This window comes from Primulina tabacum, chromosome 15 (genome assembly GCF_025594145.1).
Source record: "Primulina tabacum isolate GXHZ01 chromosome 15, ASM2559414v2, whole genome shotgun sequence".
NCBI lineage: Eukaryota > Viridiplantae > Streptophyta > Magnoliopsida > Lamiales > Gesneriaceae > Primulina > Primulina tabacum.
The window spans coordinates 30,092,647-30,107,221 of NC_134564.1; the positions used below are offsets into that span (position 1 = coordinate 30,092,647).

Consider the following 14,575-nt stretch of genomic DNA (forward strand, 5'->3'; position numbering starts at 1 on the left):
TTAAAGCAAAGACTAGCTCACATCGACCAGTTGCTGGTCCTTTTTAAGATAATTTAGAACGGGCAACTTTTATCATACCATGCATGTTGTTTGACTGAGCATGGCAAACTGATGGAGTGTAATTTCCAGCATTTTGGACAGAAATCTGAACCCAACATACCCAAGTTGAGAAAAAAGAAAGTTGGAAAGGTGCAGTGGCTCTATAAAGTAAAAGATTCTTATAATATGGTACATATATAGTTTCTCTCCAAATATGAAGACCCCTCATCGCTTATTGTTTCTGACTTTATGGAGCAAAGCCCATGTGCCCAACACATGAAGAACTCATCAGGAAAAGATGGGATATGAAATTATTGAAGAAAAAGATAAAGATAGCAAATATTCTTGACTCTGTTTATATGTAGTCCTCTGAGAAAATAGCAGCACTGCATCAATTATTGAAACCGTGTTTTCTAGCTGTGAAGTGTGTGCATTGATAGAAATATGCATAATATATTCCAACTCAATGTTCATTCAACAGAGTAGCTCATAATTTACATTTCCTAAGCTTTAAAAATCTAAGTATTGATGGCAAAGAAGAAGAGCTGGTTCAGTGTAATTAAGAGGTTATTCATTTCAGAGACACATACAAGATTTGAAAAGGTAAATGATGCACAGACATGCTCATGTCATTTTTATGAATTTAGATATGTACCTAGAATGAATTGCTCCAATCTCTTGAAAAAATGCCTTCAGAAGGAGAAGAGAAAGAGATGGATGTTCAAGTTGCTGAAGACGAAACAACTAGCCCCGTTATCTGCACCAAGACAAAGGCCACCGTGTGAAGCAGATGCAGAACACTGTGAATTTGCTGCAACTGTGCCTGTTGAAACAGTTGGTCCAGATGTCAGCAGCCTCACTACGAACACTAATTATGCGCACCAACAGGGGAATGAAGATCAAGAATCTGGAGAATTAAATATCCATGTTCATAGTCCAGAACTAAGTTATCAACACAACAGGGCAATTCAAGATTTTGCTGCCACCAGAATTCAAGCTGCTTTTCGAGGCTATCTCGTATGCTTTTCTCAATTGTTTTTTTTTTTTAAATTATTAGCTGTTCGGGCTAAACTTTTTGCGATGGTAAAAAATATATCGAGACAAATAAACTGATTGTCTTTTTAGTACTTCAAAGACACCATTCATGCCAAACCAGAAGTATTGTCCAATGCATTAAATCAAATAACATCATCCATAACTTTCATACACACGTGACGAAATTCTCTTCCACGTTTTAATGGCGCTTACAGGGAAGGAAAGCATTACGAGCACTCAGAGGAGTAGTCAAGCTTCAAGCTCTTATTCGAGGGTGGGCTGTCCGGCAGCAAGCCATGAATACCCTTATGTGTCTGCAGTCCATTGTAAATATCCAGACAGAAGTCTGCTCAAAGAGAAGCGAAAGAAGTAAAGACAGTTCACACTGTCGAGAATACAAGTTGCAGGAATTTGGAGAAAAGGACATCAAGGCAAGTCTCCAAGCAATTGCGTAAAGATACCAACAGAAAAAGATATTTTCTTTCTTAAATTTTCTTTGACATTCTATTTCTAAGGGTTTCACTTAAAATGGTGAAATTATAATTCAGGGACACGGAATTCAACCAAATGATCATTGTATCAGCTAAAATTTTCTTATCCTATCTTCTTGTTTCTTTTCATTGTGTTCAATACCTGATTTATATGGTTTCCCTTTTGTCTTTTCTTTTTCCTTCCCTTCCCTTTTCCTTTCATTTACACCAGTCTTGACAAAGTAAGAACTGCTACTTGAGTTGTTTAGGTCTTTAGGATACATACATAGGAACTGATAAACAAGGACTCAAAGAGTACCTCCGTATTGTGTCTGGGAAGCTTTAACAGAAATGACATTATGTCTCAAAGAATTTTTCCTAACCAAGTGGCTGCTAAACTAAAAATTGTCGGGATCCTTATATAATATATATTCAACAAGCAAATTAATTTTTCATGTTCCTATTACAAATGGTCTAATTGTCACCTGCATACTCTACAAAATTGCAGATAGATTCAAACAGCCAAAAAATATGGGACGACGGTACATTGACAAAGAAAGAGTCAAAAGCCATCTTTTTGAGCAAGAGAGAAGCTGCTATCAAGAAAGACAGGATAAAAGAATACTACATGAATCATCGGGTCAGTTGCTAAGATTTCACTCCCTCAAAGTCTTTTATTTTAACATATAATCGTACCCATTAGATTTAATTAAGGGGCAATATATATTCAGAGGTCCGCAGAATCGGAACGCGAGAAGGTATATGGAAGACAAAGATATTGGTTAGAGCAATGGGTGGATGCCCAGCTGGCGAAACGAGATGACCTTGGAAACTTGGATAGAACTTTGTCTGTAAATGCAAGAAACAGAGATGAACTAGGGGGCAGACAATTCAATTTCAGATATCCACAGAAACAACATCAAGCAGGAATGCCAGATTCTCCCAGTTACGCCCCAAAAAGATCATTTCATCATAGGAAGCAACTTTCCATTGGAGATGACATTTCTTGTGCAGCTTCTCCAGTAATACCTACATACATGGCCTCCACTGAGTCAGCCAAAGCAAAAGCTAGATCACTGAGCTCACCAAGGTTAAGACCAATCAATTCAGATGTCTGCTCAGAGATTAACTCTCCTCATAAGCATTACCATTCTCCTATATCATCCATCAATAGTGAGCTAACAAGCAGCGGTTGGCTCAGGAATCCGGTTAGTTTATCTCAAAGATCCCCACGCCTAAAAGGTCTGCAAGTTCCCATAAAATCAACCATAAGCATAAAGAACTTGCGTTTTGATTCGGGGGATTCATTCCCAAAATGGGATTGGCGTTGCACTCACAGTTAAATGCCAACTTGATCAGACAATGAAATGTAAGATCTTATCTAGTTTGAGGTGGCCAATTTGGTCTCACTGAAAACTAAGTCTATCAATTATTCAAAATTAGTTATCTTGCTAATAACGAAGATGTGCCACGGAGCTAGTGTCATTTGCCACAACAGAAAATCCATCATTGTTTTCATTTGAAGGATATGACAGTAGCTATTTCCCTAATGGATTTGCAGCTGCAAAATTCTACGGTTGACATCAAAATATCATATAACTCCGACACCTGAATTTCGTGATGACATTTTTTTCCCTTACCATTCGTGTAAGATTGCATGTGTATTGCTAATAGTTTCTTCTTTTCTTTTTTTTACGATAGTATATAAAAAATTTAGTCTTTCTAGTCATTCTCCATTAATCAACCAAGAAAGGTGATACTGCACTCATATCATGATGGGCTATTGCCTTTTCTGTTACGTGATACGTACATTCATATTGTGATTCAACTATTGCCTTCGCTTTTGATGTTGTCTTTAAAATAAAATGTAATAATTTAATGATATTTAATACTCTCTTCATCATTGATCAAATTGGGAATAAAATAATCCAAAGGCACCCCGAGACTTTTGAGATAAAAGTAGCAACCTATAATTTCATAGGCAATATAAGAAAACCATAATGTAATATGGGATTGTAGAAAATGAAATGCGATGGATTTTAACTGATGAGAATCAACATTTCATGATAAATGGAAAGATTTCAGTCATTCACATCGCCAATCTGGATTTCCGAGGTCGCGCTCCATCTAGTCAGAGTGAGCATTTATCTGACCGAAGTTTCAATGCCTTCCCACATTTGATGCACTTACCCTGAAAGCAACGTATTTTAATTAAAATGGTGTATTTCTTAAAAAGGAATATGATATGAACCAGTAACAATAGGGGATACCACAGCATCAGAATATGCAAGTTTGTGAAAACAAAGTTCTCCATTGTGAGTTTGAAGCACTCCGATCATAGAAATAAATTTTCGGGAATGCAGTGAACAGACAACAAGAATTTTACACCGTTCAGAAAATATGTTACGAAATGCAGCTCCAGTTTAAACTTGACAGACTGCAACTTATTGCTCTCATTCAGTATAAAAAAAAAGAAGAAAAAAATCGAGAAACTTGTCTTTCCATTAGTCGACTGGGTAGCGCAACCATATCAAGCAAACTGCATGTTTCCCGTTCAAACAGTATAATTGAAATGGCAAGCAGATTTTTAGAATTCATCTATGATATATCTCAATAGGTTAAAGCGAATAACATCACTCCAGAATAACTCTTTAATCGCTTTGGTAGTATATCGTTCCCTGTGATTTTTTGCTGCCACAACCCAAGTTACCTGCATTGAGGGAGATACAAGTGCAGAAGATAGCTTCTATCAGCAACAAGCTTCCATAGCTTGCTCCAGGCTTCAAACGACTGACATTTGGAACTTGTTAGTCTCGGTTACAGACATGTAGTTCCTTGATCATTATTGTTAGATATTGTGTTGTTCGACAGATAATAAAATATATCTAATATAACTAAATCAGTATAAGAAGCAAATTCGTGTTTTATCATAATTAAATGTTGTGTCAGATGTTACAACATTTCGGACAACATGCAGCGGAAAATTAAAGTTTGTAACACAAATTTACTTAAAATAAATACGATAGACAAGATTGAATATGCACAAGTATAAATATTTGTGCGGTGCCTCAGGGCAAAAATTAATCACTAGAAAACCAAAACGTTTACAAAAACCTATCACTAGTGATTTTCACGAAAATCAATTTCCTCAACACTTTGAGAAAATAAAGCTTTCTAAAAACAAACAACAATATTAAAACGTGAATAAGAAAGCAAAATAAACGTGTGCAAAAAACTGGAGTCACAGAAACACTCTTCAGCCAACTTCGTCACGGATGTTGTCTGCAGATGTTTCCAACATTCGATGGCAACACGTCCGACGGCAATCTCCAAAGCAGCAGCAACGTTTATGATCTTTTCTCTGAAACTCACAATGTGCAATGTGCGTGTATAATGTCGAGATGAAGAAGCCGCAACAAAGTCCTTGTTTTTCTTATTTATAGATCTTCTCTCTCCTAGAGTTTGTCTCAACAAGGAAACCTATTCAACAAGGAAAAATAAGAGTTTAATAGAAACAAAACTCTTCTTAAATCTTGATACCATATCATATCAATATTTGCATAATTATCTCATTAAATACCATATTATCTAGAAAGGCAAAATTACAATAAATATTAACCAAATCAAATTAATCATGGAAGAGATAATATTAAGGAAATTATTTTAAGTTACGAAATCATATTAATTAGAGAAAATATATTTCCCTTCAATTATGTTCCATGTCAAAGTTTTATTCCTTAACATGTCTCAAAATGGAGTTGGCTTCCCTGAGCTGTAGGTAAAACTGAGGGTGAACAACGGACTTTTGATCCTTCAACTACAAGATTGCAGGTATGCTTGCGAATTCATAACCGATATCTTGCATTAGGGGCAGTAGATTCTCTTGTAGCAACATGTAAATTTCTTTCATTTCAGGATGCGATCTGTCACGCACAAAAAATGCATGATTCTTGCCATTGACTTCAATTCTACTGCAACCAGGTACTTTTTTCACTTTTCTTTCCTTCATCTTCTTCCTCAATCTTGAAAACTGGTCCCATCTGCCAGATGCAGCATACACATTTGCCAACGACACATACCCTCCCGAAATAGCTGGCTCAAGCTCTATTAACTCATCACCTAAGTGATCTGCCACACCAACATCCCCATGCAACATGCAAGCACCAAGTAAAGCCCCAAGAACTGCACCATCATATTTACTTGGAGGCATCTCTTGTACCACTTTCACAGCCTCGTTCACCAGCCCAGCTCGCCCAAGGATGTCAACAAGGCAACAATAGTGCTCTGCCCTAGGTTCTAAACCATAGGCATCTCTTATGGAGCGAAAAAGCATTTGACCCTTCTTAACAAGCCCAGAATGACTGCAGGCTGACAAGACCCCAACAAAAGTAATCTCATCTGGTTTGTGCCCCGAACGTAGCATCTGAGAAAATGCCTGCAATGCCTGCATACCAAATCCATGATCTGAATATGCTAATATCAAGGCAGTCCACGAAACAACATCCTTTGCTTCAAGATGGTAAAACACACTTTGAGCAGAGATAATGTCACCACTTCTATAGTACATCGTGATCAAGGAATTATTAAGTGATGTCTCACTTTCAAACCCAAGGTGCACAACAATACCATGAGCTTGCAACACCCCTAAAATACTGCTACATGAGGTCAATAAACTAGTCAGGCTTGCCTCGTTAGGCCTAATGCTGCCACACAGCATCAAAACAAAGTGCTTAAACGATTCACTCTCATGCCCATCTCTGGCATACCCGTCAATCATTGCATTCCAGGTCACAATATTTCTTTGAGACATCATATTAAAAAGTTCGCCAGCCTCAGTCATACAGCCTTCATCAGCATAGGCTGTGATCATTGCATTCCACGCCGAAACATCCTTATTTGGCATTTGATCAAAGTACTTTCTCGCCAATTCTGTCATCCCATTTCGCGCAAGGCCTGTTACCATGGTAGTCCAAGAAATAGCATTCCTCCAAGGCATCGAATCAAATAGTTCATTTGCTTCACTTAGTCTTTTAGCATCCAAAAGCCCACGAATCACAATGTTCCAAGAATACAAATTACGCTCTGGCATCATATAAAAGAGCTTAAGCGCCTCTTCAACCTGGTCGTTATTTATATAAACAGAAATCATTGAGGTCCATGCCACAACATTTTTAACAGGCATCTTATTAAAAGCACCTCGAGCATCATCAATCAACCCGTTTTGTGCATAACCCAAAATCATAGTGGTCCACGTAACCTCATTCTTATCTCTCTCAGGCATTTTCCTAAAAAGCTCAACAGCGTCATCTACTTTTCCATGTTTGAAAAACCCTGAAATCAAACTGGTCCAAGAGAAAGAATTCCTTGCGGGCATTCCCTCGAATATCTCCTTTGCTTTATCCATACAACCAGCCCTACCATACGCATGTATCATGGCGGAATCCGCCACAATGCTTTTCTTAGTCCTAGGAATTTCATGAAAAACTTCCTCGGCCTTATGGAACTCCCCATGTTTGACATAAATACTGATCATGGATGCATAAGAAACCGAGTCACGTCGAGGCATTTCGTCGAACAAAGTGCGAGCAGCGGACAACTTTCCTTGATGGCCCAGCTCCGCCAATCGTACATTGTAATCGTACGTCGAAGGAAAATTTAAAAATGGAGCTGAATCGAAATTACAATCAAATGCTGAGCAAAATTCGTGGCCGGACAAAGGCCTGCGTCTCGGATTCGGAACCGTGGTGGCGGAGGTTGTGTACTTGGCAAAAGGGGAGCATCGTTCGTGACAACATGAGATGGTCGAGTATGCCCAAAATTCTTTGATATTTTGCATTGTCCTGTCCAATTTCCATGATGCTCTGCCGGCAATCCTCATGCGTCACGACGGCGCATGCATGAACTTACAAAGCTTCACTGGAAAATAATTTGAAAAGGCTTGAGAGGATATAAATTATTAGCATTAAAAATATTATATTAAAAGAATATATTTTTCCAAAAAAATATAGTAAATGATAGGTGCTAGAAAAAGGCCTTCTAGGAAAAGTTAAAAAGGGGAAAATTGCAAATTGTCGATCTTTGTGTTTTTTCGATAAATTATATTTTCAAAATTTCAATTTTAATATATTTTTTTTTATGTTTGCAGTTTTTTTACCAACAAGCACTCAAGTAGTGCTATTATGAGGACAACATGACACTGAAGTGTCTCATTAGCATTTTCGATGAAATATTAATAAAATTGACAAAATTTTAAAGATTCAAGATTAAATCTAAAATTTAACAACATAGATGATCAAATTACGAAAAAACTCTTAAAAAAATATACCAACGACCAGATCGGTTGTTATTGAGGTTCTTGTATAGAGTAATCGAGTATATGAAATAAATTTTTATTTTCAGAGAAACCTATCTAAATCAGGCAAAACTACAAAATCATATCAAACGGTTGGTATGTATTGGTTTACCCAATTATGATTTGAATTGATTTTAAAATCAACCAATTCGAAACAATTTGGTTTGATTTGAAGCTTAGGGGGAAGACAACGTTCATTTCCAAAATGTTACTTGATACCTCATGGATGGACCCACTACCTCTGGCCCATCCCTAGCCCAAAAAGAAGACAAGCCCATCAAGGGCCCATGTATTCTCCTATAAATATCAGGTTTGAGCGTATGATAATTCATTCACTATATTGTTTTTAGCAGCACCCTTAGCTGTTCCATTTATATCCTCAGTCTCTAACTTGAGCGTCAGTGGGGCTACGCCAGGATACCCTCCTGGCCCCCTTCTAACGGTCTTCTTCGTGATTTCAGGCTCAGGACAATTTCAAAACCCTGCGTCTGTACTAGTAACGCTTGTCGGAATCGGACCCTAAATTTCCCGTGAGTATCACTTGGCGCCGTCTGTGGGAAAGTTTGAGTTGAGACGTAGAGATGGTAGACAAGAGAGGGAGTAGAAGAGCTACCTCAGCATCATCGCGTCCTCAAAAGGGACCCGAACAATCTCATGTTGAGACAAGACAGGAATAACCGTATCTTGAGACGAGACAGGAACAATCTCGTCAAGAGACAAGAGCCGAACAACCTCGTCAAGAGACCAGGGTCGAGCAACCCCGTCCTAATGAAAATGTGGGGAACTTGACCCTGGAGCAGTTGGGTCAATTTATTACCTGGACGGTGGACGAGGCCATGAAGAGGAATCAAGAGTCTATGTTTGCTGAAGGACAAGCCACTCGCCAAGAGCGAGAGGAGAATGCTGATGGTCATCAGAGCAGGGTTGAAGAGACGCAACCCCTCTAAGGTGAGGAGAATCCCGAGATAGAGGAGATGTGGAAGGAGATAAGAATGTTGAGACAACAATTGGGAAACAGAGCTCCAGTGTCCAAGAAGGAGAGTCATTTTTCCCCCGCCATTTTGGAGGAAGGGCTTCCTCCAAGTTTCCGACAATCAAATGTGGGAGAGTACGATGGTCGTACTGACCCAGAAGAACATTTGGGAAAGTTTGAGAACACAGCTCTGTTGCATCAGTATTCAGATGGAGTTAAGTGTAAGGTGTTTCTGGGCACGTTGGTGAGGTCAGCCCAGCAATGGTTTAATACCTTGCAGCCCAACTCTCTACGATCTTTCGAGGATTTTTTCGCTGCTTTCTTGCACAGATTCGCTAGTAGCAAGAGGCACCAAAGAAATTATTTGAGCTTGTTTGTGATGAAGCAGCAAGAAACTGAAACTCTGCGAGAATTTATCCGGCGTTTCAACGATGCAGCGCTGGATATACCAGATGCTTCCCCTGACATCATGATAAGTGCCTTTACCCAAAGACTTAGAGGAGGAGAGTTCTTTAAATCGTTAGTGAAGAAACCTCCATCAAGTTATGATGATATGTTATCTCGGGCGGAAAAATATATAAATCTTGAAGATGCCCAGCGGCAGAAGAGGATGAAGCAGCGTCCTGGGGGAAGTAGAGTTGAGGGAGCAGAAAGAGGAGGTAGCAAGAGAGGCACGGGCGAGAGGGAGGATGATAAGGCTAGGGGCAGAGGACAATTCCCATCACATGTTCCCCTGGATAGGAGTCGGGACAAGGTGATGGAGGTGAGGGAGCCCGCGGGAAGGTGAGATAAGTCACAAAGGGTTGAGTACAGTGCTAGATTGCCTTCGTGGGACAGACGAGAAAGATCCGCACCTGGGAGTCGACAGAGGTCTCACCCGTCCCCTAGGCATGGTCAAGGCCCTCCATGAATAAATCGGAGGGTTGGGGAGCAGAGAGGAGAAGGTCGAGGTCAAGATGTCCCTCAGGAGCCCGTCAAACCGAGGAGGAGAATGGATGAGAATAACCACCCTACGAGAGGAATTATTCATATGATCTCGGGGGGTACTACGGACGGAGATTCCGGGCGAGCTCGGAAAGCGCATGGGAAGAGGTTGGAAACTTTGAAATATCTAGGAGTGCAGACTTACCACAAGACCCCGTCATCAGCTTTGGCCCGGAAGATCTTCGAGGCGTTGTGACTCCACATAACGATGCCTTAGTAGTGACGGCCACCATTGCCAATTATGATGTGGCAAGGATATTTATTGATAATGGAAACTCCGTGAACGTCTTGTTCAAGAGCACGTTGGATCAAATGAAGATGGAAGAATTTGAGTTTGAGCCGGTATCCACCCCGCTGTATGGGTTTGCAGGACACGTCATCCCGCCTTTGGGTCAGATTGTTCTTCCCATATCCTTGGGGACTGATCCTCGACGGGTAACAAAAATGATAGCTTTCACTGTGGTAGATACCCCGTCAGCGTATAATGCAATTCTAGGACGGCCAGATCTGAAGGATTTCAGAGCCGTAGCTTCCACTTATCATCAGAAGCTTAAGTTTCCTGTGGGAAAAGGAGTTGGAGTCTTGTGCGGGGACCAAAAAGTCACGCGTCGGTGTTGTGAAGGGGTAGTGAGGGAGGAGGGAAAAAGAGCGCGTGTGGAGCTTAACATGATTAGGAAAGGAAGAAGTGGGTAACTTTGTCCTGTGGAGGTACAAGATGAGCAGAGATGAAAGTTGGAGAATGCACCGGGCAAGGCTCTAAAGAGGCTCTAGAACGCTTACCACCTTAGAGAATATTAATGTTGACTTGAATTTTGCTGTATTTCGTTTCTGAATTTGTCTTATGTTATCAGTCGAAATTTAATAAAGCCAAGTTCTTATATTAAGTTCGTGGATGTTATTGCATTGTGAGAATGAAATGAATTAAATTTTCATGCTAAGGCATCGCCTAGCAGATGAGCAGAGTTTGGGAGAAGTTCAATTTTCCCTGTTAAGGCGTCGTCTAGTAGAGGAGCAGAGCGGAGGAGGTGAATTTTATTTTCCTGCTAAGGCACCGCCTAGCAGAGGAGCATAGTTGGGGAGGAGAAAAATTTTATTTTTCTGCTATGGCGTCGCCTAGCAGAGGAGCAGAGTTTGAGAGGAGAAAAATGTTATTTTCCTGCTATGGCGTCGCCTAGCAGAAGAGCAGAGTGAGGAAGGAGAAAAATTTTATTTTCTTGATAAGGCATCATCGCCTAGCAGAGGAGCAGAGTTGTGGAGGAGAAAATTTTTATTTTCCTGCTAAGGCATCGCCTAGCAGAGGAGCAGAGTTGGGGATGAGAAAAATTTTATTTTCCTGCTAACGCATCGCCTAGCAGAGGAGCATAGATGGTGAGGAGAAAAATTAAATTTTACCTACTTAGGCTGCGCCTAGTAGAGAAGAATAGTGGGGGAGGAGAAAAATCATTTTACCTACTTAGGCTGCGCCTAGTAGAGGAGCAGAGTTGAGGAGGAGAAGAATTTTTATTTTCTTGCTAAGGCGTTGCCTAGCAGAGGAGTTAGAGGGTGACGAGACGAAATTCTTATTTTCCTGCTAAGATGTCGCCTAGCAGAGGAGTTAGAGGGTGAGGATGGAGAATCTTTATTTTCCTACTCAAGCATCTCCTAGCTGAGGAGTCAGAGAGTGACGAGGTGAAATTTTTATTTTCCTGCTAAGGCGTCGCCTAGCAGAGGAGTTAGAGGGTGAAGGTGGAGAATCTTTATTTTCCTGCTAAAGCATCGCCTAGCAGAGGAGTCAGAGGGTGACGAGGTGAAATTTTTATTTTCCTGCTAAGGGGTCGCCTAGCAGAGGAGTTAGATGGTGACGAGATGAAATTTTTATTTTCCTGCTAAGGCATCGCCTAGCAGAGGAGTTAGAGGGTGAGGGTGGAGAAACTTTATTTTCCTGCTAAAGCATCGCCTAGCAAAGGAGTCAGAGGGTAAGGATGAGGATGAAGAATCTTTATTTTCCTGCTAAGGTGTCACCTAGCAGAGGAGTTAGAGGGTGATGGTGGAGAAACTTTATTTTCCTGCTAAGGCATCGCCTAGCAGAAGAGTCAGAGGGTGATGATGAAGAATCTTTATATTCCTGCTAAGGCGTCACCTAGCAGAGGACTTAGAGGGTGATGGGGGAGAAACTTTATTTCCCTCCTAAGGCATCGCTTAGCAGAGGAGTCAGATGATGAGGGTGAAGAATCTTTATTTTCCTGCTAATGCGTCACCTAGTAGAGGAGTTAGATGGTGATGGTGGAGAAACTTAATTTTCCTGCTAAGGCATCGCTTAGCAGAGGAGTCAGAGGGTGAGGATGAAGAATCTTTATTTTCCTGCTAAGACGTCACCTAGCAGAGGAGTTAGAGGGTGATAGGGGAGAAACTTTATTTCCCTACTAAGGCATCGCCTAGCAGAGGAGTCAGAGGGTGAGGGTGAAGAATCTTTATTTTCCTGCTAAGGCGTCACCTAGCAGAGGAGGTAGAGGGTGATGGTGGAGAAACTTAATTTTCCTTCTAAGGCATCACCTAGCAGAGGAGTCAGAGGGTGAGGATGAAGAATCTTTATTTTCCTGCTAAGGCGTCACCTAGCAGAGGAGTTAGAGGGTGATGGTAGAGAAACTTAATTCTCCTGCTAAGGCATCGCCTAGCAGAGGAGTCAGAGGGTGAGGATGAAGAATCTTTATTTTCCTGCTAAGGAGTCACCTAGCAGAGGAGTGAGAGGGTGAGGGTGAAGAATCTTTATTTTCCTGCTAAGGCGTCACCTAGCAGAGGAGTGAGAGGGTGATGTGGAGAAACTTTATTTCCCTGCTAAGGCATCGCCTAGCAGAGGAGTCAGAGGGTGAGGGTGAAGAATCTTTAGTTTCCTGCTAAGGCGTCACCTAGCAGAGGAGTTAGAGGGTGATGGTGGAGAAACTTAATTCTCCTGCTAAGGCATCGCCTAGAAGAGGAGTCAAAGGGTGAGGATGAAGAATCTTTATTTTCCTGCTAAGGCGTCACCTAGCAGAGGAGTGAGAGGGTAATGTGGAGAAACTTTATTTCCCTGCTAAGGCATCGCCTAGCAGAGGAGTCAGAGGGTGAGGGTGAAGAATCTTTATTTTCCTGCTAAGGCGTCACCTAGCAGAGGAGTGAGAGGGTGATGTGGAGAAACTTTATTTCCCTGCTAAGGCATCGCCTAGCAGAGGAGTCAGAGGGTGAGGGTGAAGAATCTTTAGTTTCCTGCTAAGGCGTCACCTAGCAGAGGAGTTAGAGGGTGATGGTGGAGAAACTTAATTCTCCTGCTAAGGCATCGCCTAGAAGAGGAGTCAAAGGGTGAGGATGAAGAATCTTTATTTTCCTGCTAAGGCGTCACCTAGCAGAGGAGTGAGAGGGTGATGTGGAGAAACTTTATTTCCCTGCTAAGGCATCGCCTAGCAGAGGAGTCAGAGGGTGAGGGTGAAGAATCTTTATTTTTCTGCTAAGACATCGCCTGGCAGTGGAGTTAGAGGATGAGGAGGTTGAAGTTTTATTTTTCCTGCTAAGGACTATTTTAGGAGAGGAGTCAAGGGCACGGGAAAGTTGGAATTATTTTCCTTCAAAAGCTTAGTAGAGGACCTTGAAGATGGGGGCGACGAGGGCATACCGTGTTAGAAAAATTTATTTGGTTTGTCGTTAACGAACGATGTTTGCCGCTGCGAAATTGACGGGGATCGACCTGCCCGGTCAGGTCGTGGGGGCAATACCCCCAAAAGCTCTTCAGAAACCAAGGACTGCGGGTGAAGGGCGAGTCCGAGGACGTGCTGGAATGGCGAGCACGAGGACGTGCTGGGTGAGCGCTCGAGGGGCAAGCAAGGCAGCTGCGTGAGGGCTGCTGGGCGAAGGGGCGAGCGTGAGGGATGCTTGGCGAGTCGACGGGCGAATGGCGAAGGGACGAGCATGAGGGCTGCTTGGCGAGTCGGTGGGCGAATGGCGAAGGGTGAGCGTGAGGTCTGCTAGGCGATGGGCAAGCGTGAGGGCTGCTGCTCGAGGGGAGAGCGTGAGGACTGCTGGGCGAAGGGGCGAGCGTGAGGGCTGCTTGGCGAGTCGGGTGCTGATTGCCGGGCGCTGTGTGTTGGCGAGGGCTCGCGAAGGACAACGGGGCAAAGTAGAGGTGGGTGAGGCGATGTACAGTAGTGGGCGAGGCGCTGTCTAGCCGAGATGGGGCAAGGCGCTGGCATGGAGTGAGTCCTGGCGAGGGCGAGATGAAGAGGCGGTGGGGTGTTGCGGGCGAGGGTGAGGCTTTGACGTGGGTTAGGGAAGATGAGGCTGGCAGCGCAGGGCGAGGGCTGCTGGCGAGGTGGTGCGAGGGACGGCTGCTGGCGAGGAGGGGCGAGAATGCAAGGGAGAGGGCGTGGCTGTGGAATGGGCAAGAGAGTGCAACGGCGGGGAGAAGGAGGGGCGTGCGAAGTTGAGAGGTGAGTGGAGAAAGAGAGGCGGGCGTGGCTACGAAGGAGTGAGGACGAGATAGGCCAGTCGGGGCGACGAGTCGAGGCAGCGAGCAGCAGAGGAAAACTGCATAATTCACGCCTTGTAAACCGAAGACAACACAATAAATCGATCTTCGAACCTACGATTCAGTTCGACTCGGGAGGGTGAGACTGGTGATACCTCATGGATGGGCACACTACCCCTGGCCTATCCCTAGCCCAAAAGGAAGACAAGCCCATCAAGGGCCCATGTATTCTCCTATAAATACCAGGT

At 42.6% G+C, this 14,575-nt stretch overlaps 2 protein-coding genes, 1 long non-coding RNA gene and 1 pseudogene across 3 annotated transcripts; 2 read left to right on the forward strand and 2 right to left on the reverse strand.

Moving 5' to 3' along the window:
* Positions 1 to 16: 16 nt before the first annotated feature.
* LOC142526430 (uncharacterized) lies at positions 17 to 2,057 on the reverse strand. The gene is made up of 4 exons (XR_012815259.1): positions 1,708 to 2,057; positions 1,288 to 1,420; positions 695 to 862; positions 17 to 145 (listed from the first exon to the last, which is right to left on the reverse strand). It is a non-coding gene; the product is annotated as an uncharacterized LOC142526430 (long non-coding RNA).
* LOC142526429 (protein IQ-DOMAIN 11-like) lies at positions 142 to 3,710 on the forward strand (annotated as a pseudogene).
* Positions 3,525 to 7,491, reverse strand: LOC142526427 (uncharacterized). The gene is made up of 3 exons (XM_075630832.1): positions 5,254 to 7,491; positions 4,255 to 4,385; positions 3,525 to 3,735 (listed from the first exon to the last, which is right to left on the reverse strand). Exon 1 carries the CDS (start codon positions 7,420 to 7,422, stop codon positions 5,362 to 5,364), a length of 2,061 nt encoding a protein of 686 aa, XP_075486947.1. The 5' UTR covers positions 7,423 to 7,491; the 3' UTR covers positions 3,525 to 3,735; positions 4,255 to 4,385; positions 5,254 to 5,361.
* Positions 7,492 to 8,870: 1,379 nt separating this feature from the next.
* On the forward strand, positions 8,871 to 9,656 carry LOC142526065 (uncharacterized). The gene has a single exon (XM_075630337.1). It carries the CDS (start codon positions 8,871 to 8,873, stop codon positions 9,654 to 9,656), a length of 786 nt encoding a protein of 261 aa, XP_075486452.1.
* The last annotated feature ends 4,919 nt before the right edge of the window (positions 9,657 to 14,575 follow it).

Bases quoted from the DNA above. Each gene is read 5' to 3' on its own strand.
- LOC142526427 (XM_075630832.1), bottom strand. From the start codon at position 7,422: ATGAGGATTGCCGGCAGAGCATCATGGAAATTGGACAGGACAATGCAA.
- LOC142526065 (XM_075630337.1), top strand. From the start codon at position 8,871: ATGTGGAAGGAGATAAGAATGTTGAGACAACAATTGGGAAACAGAGCT.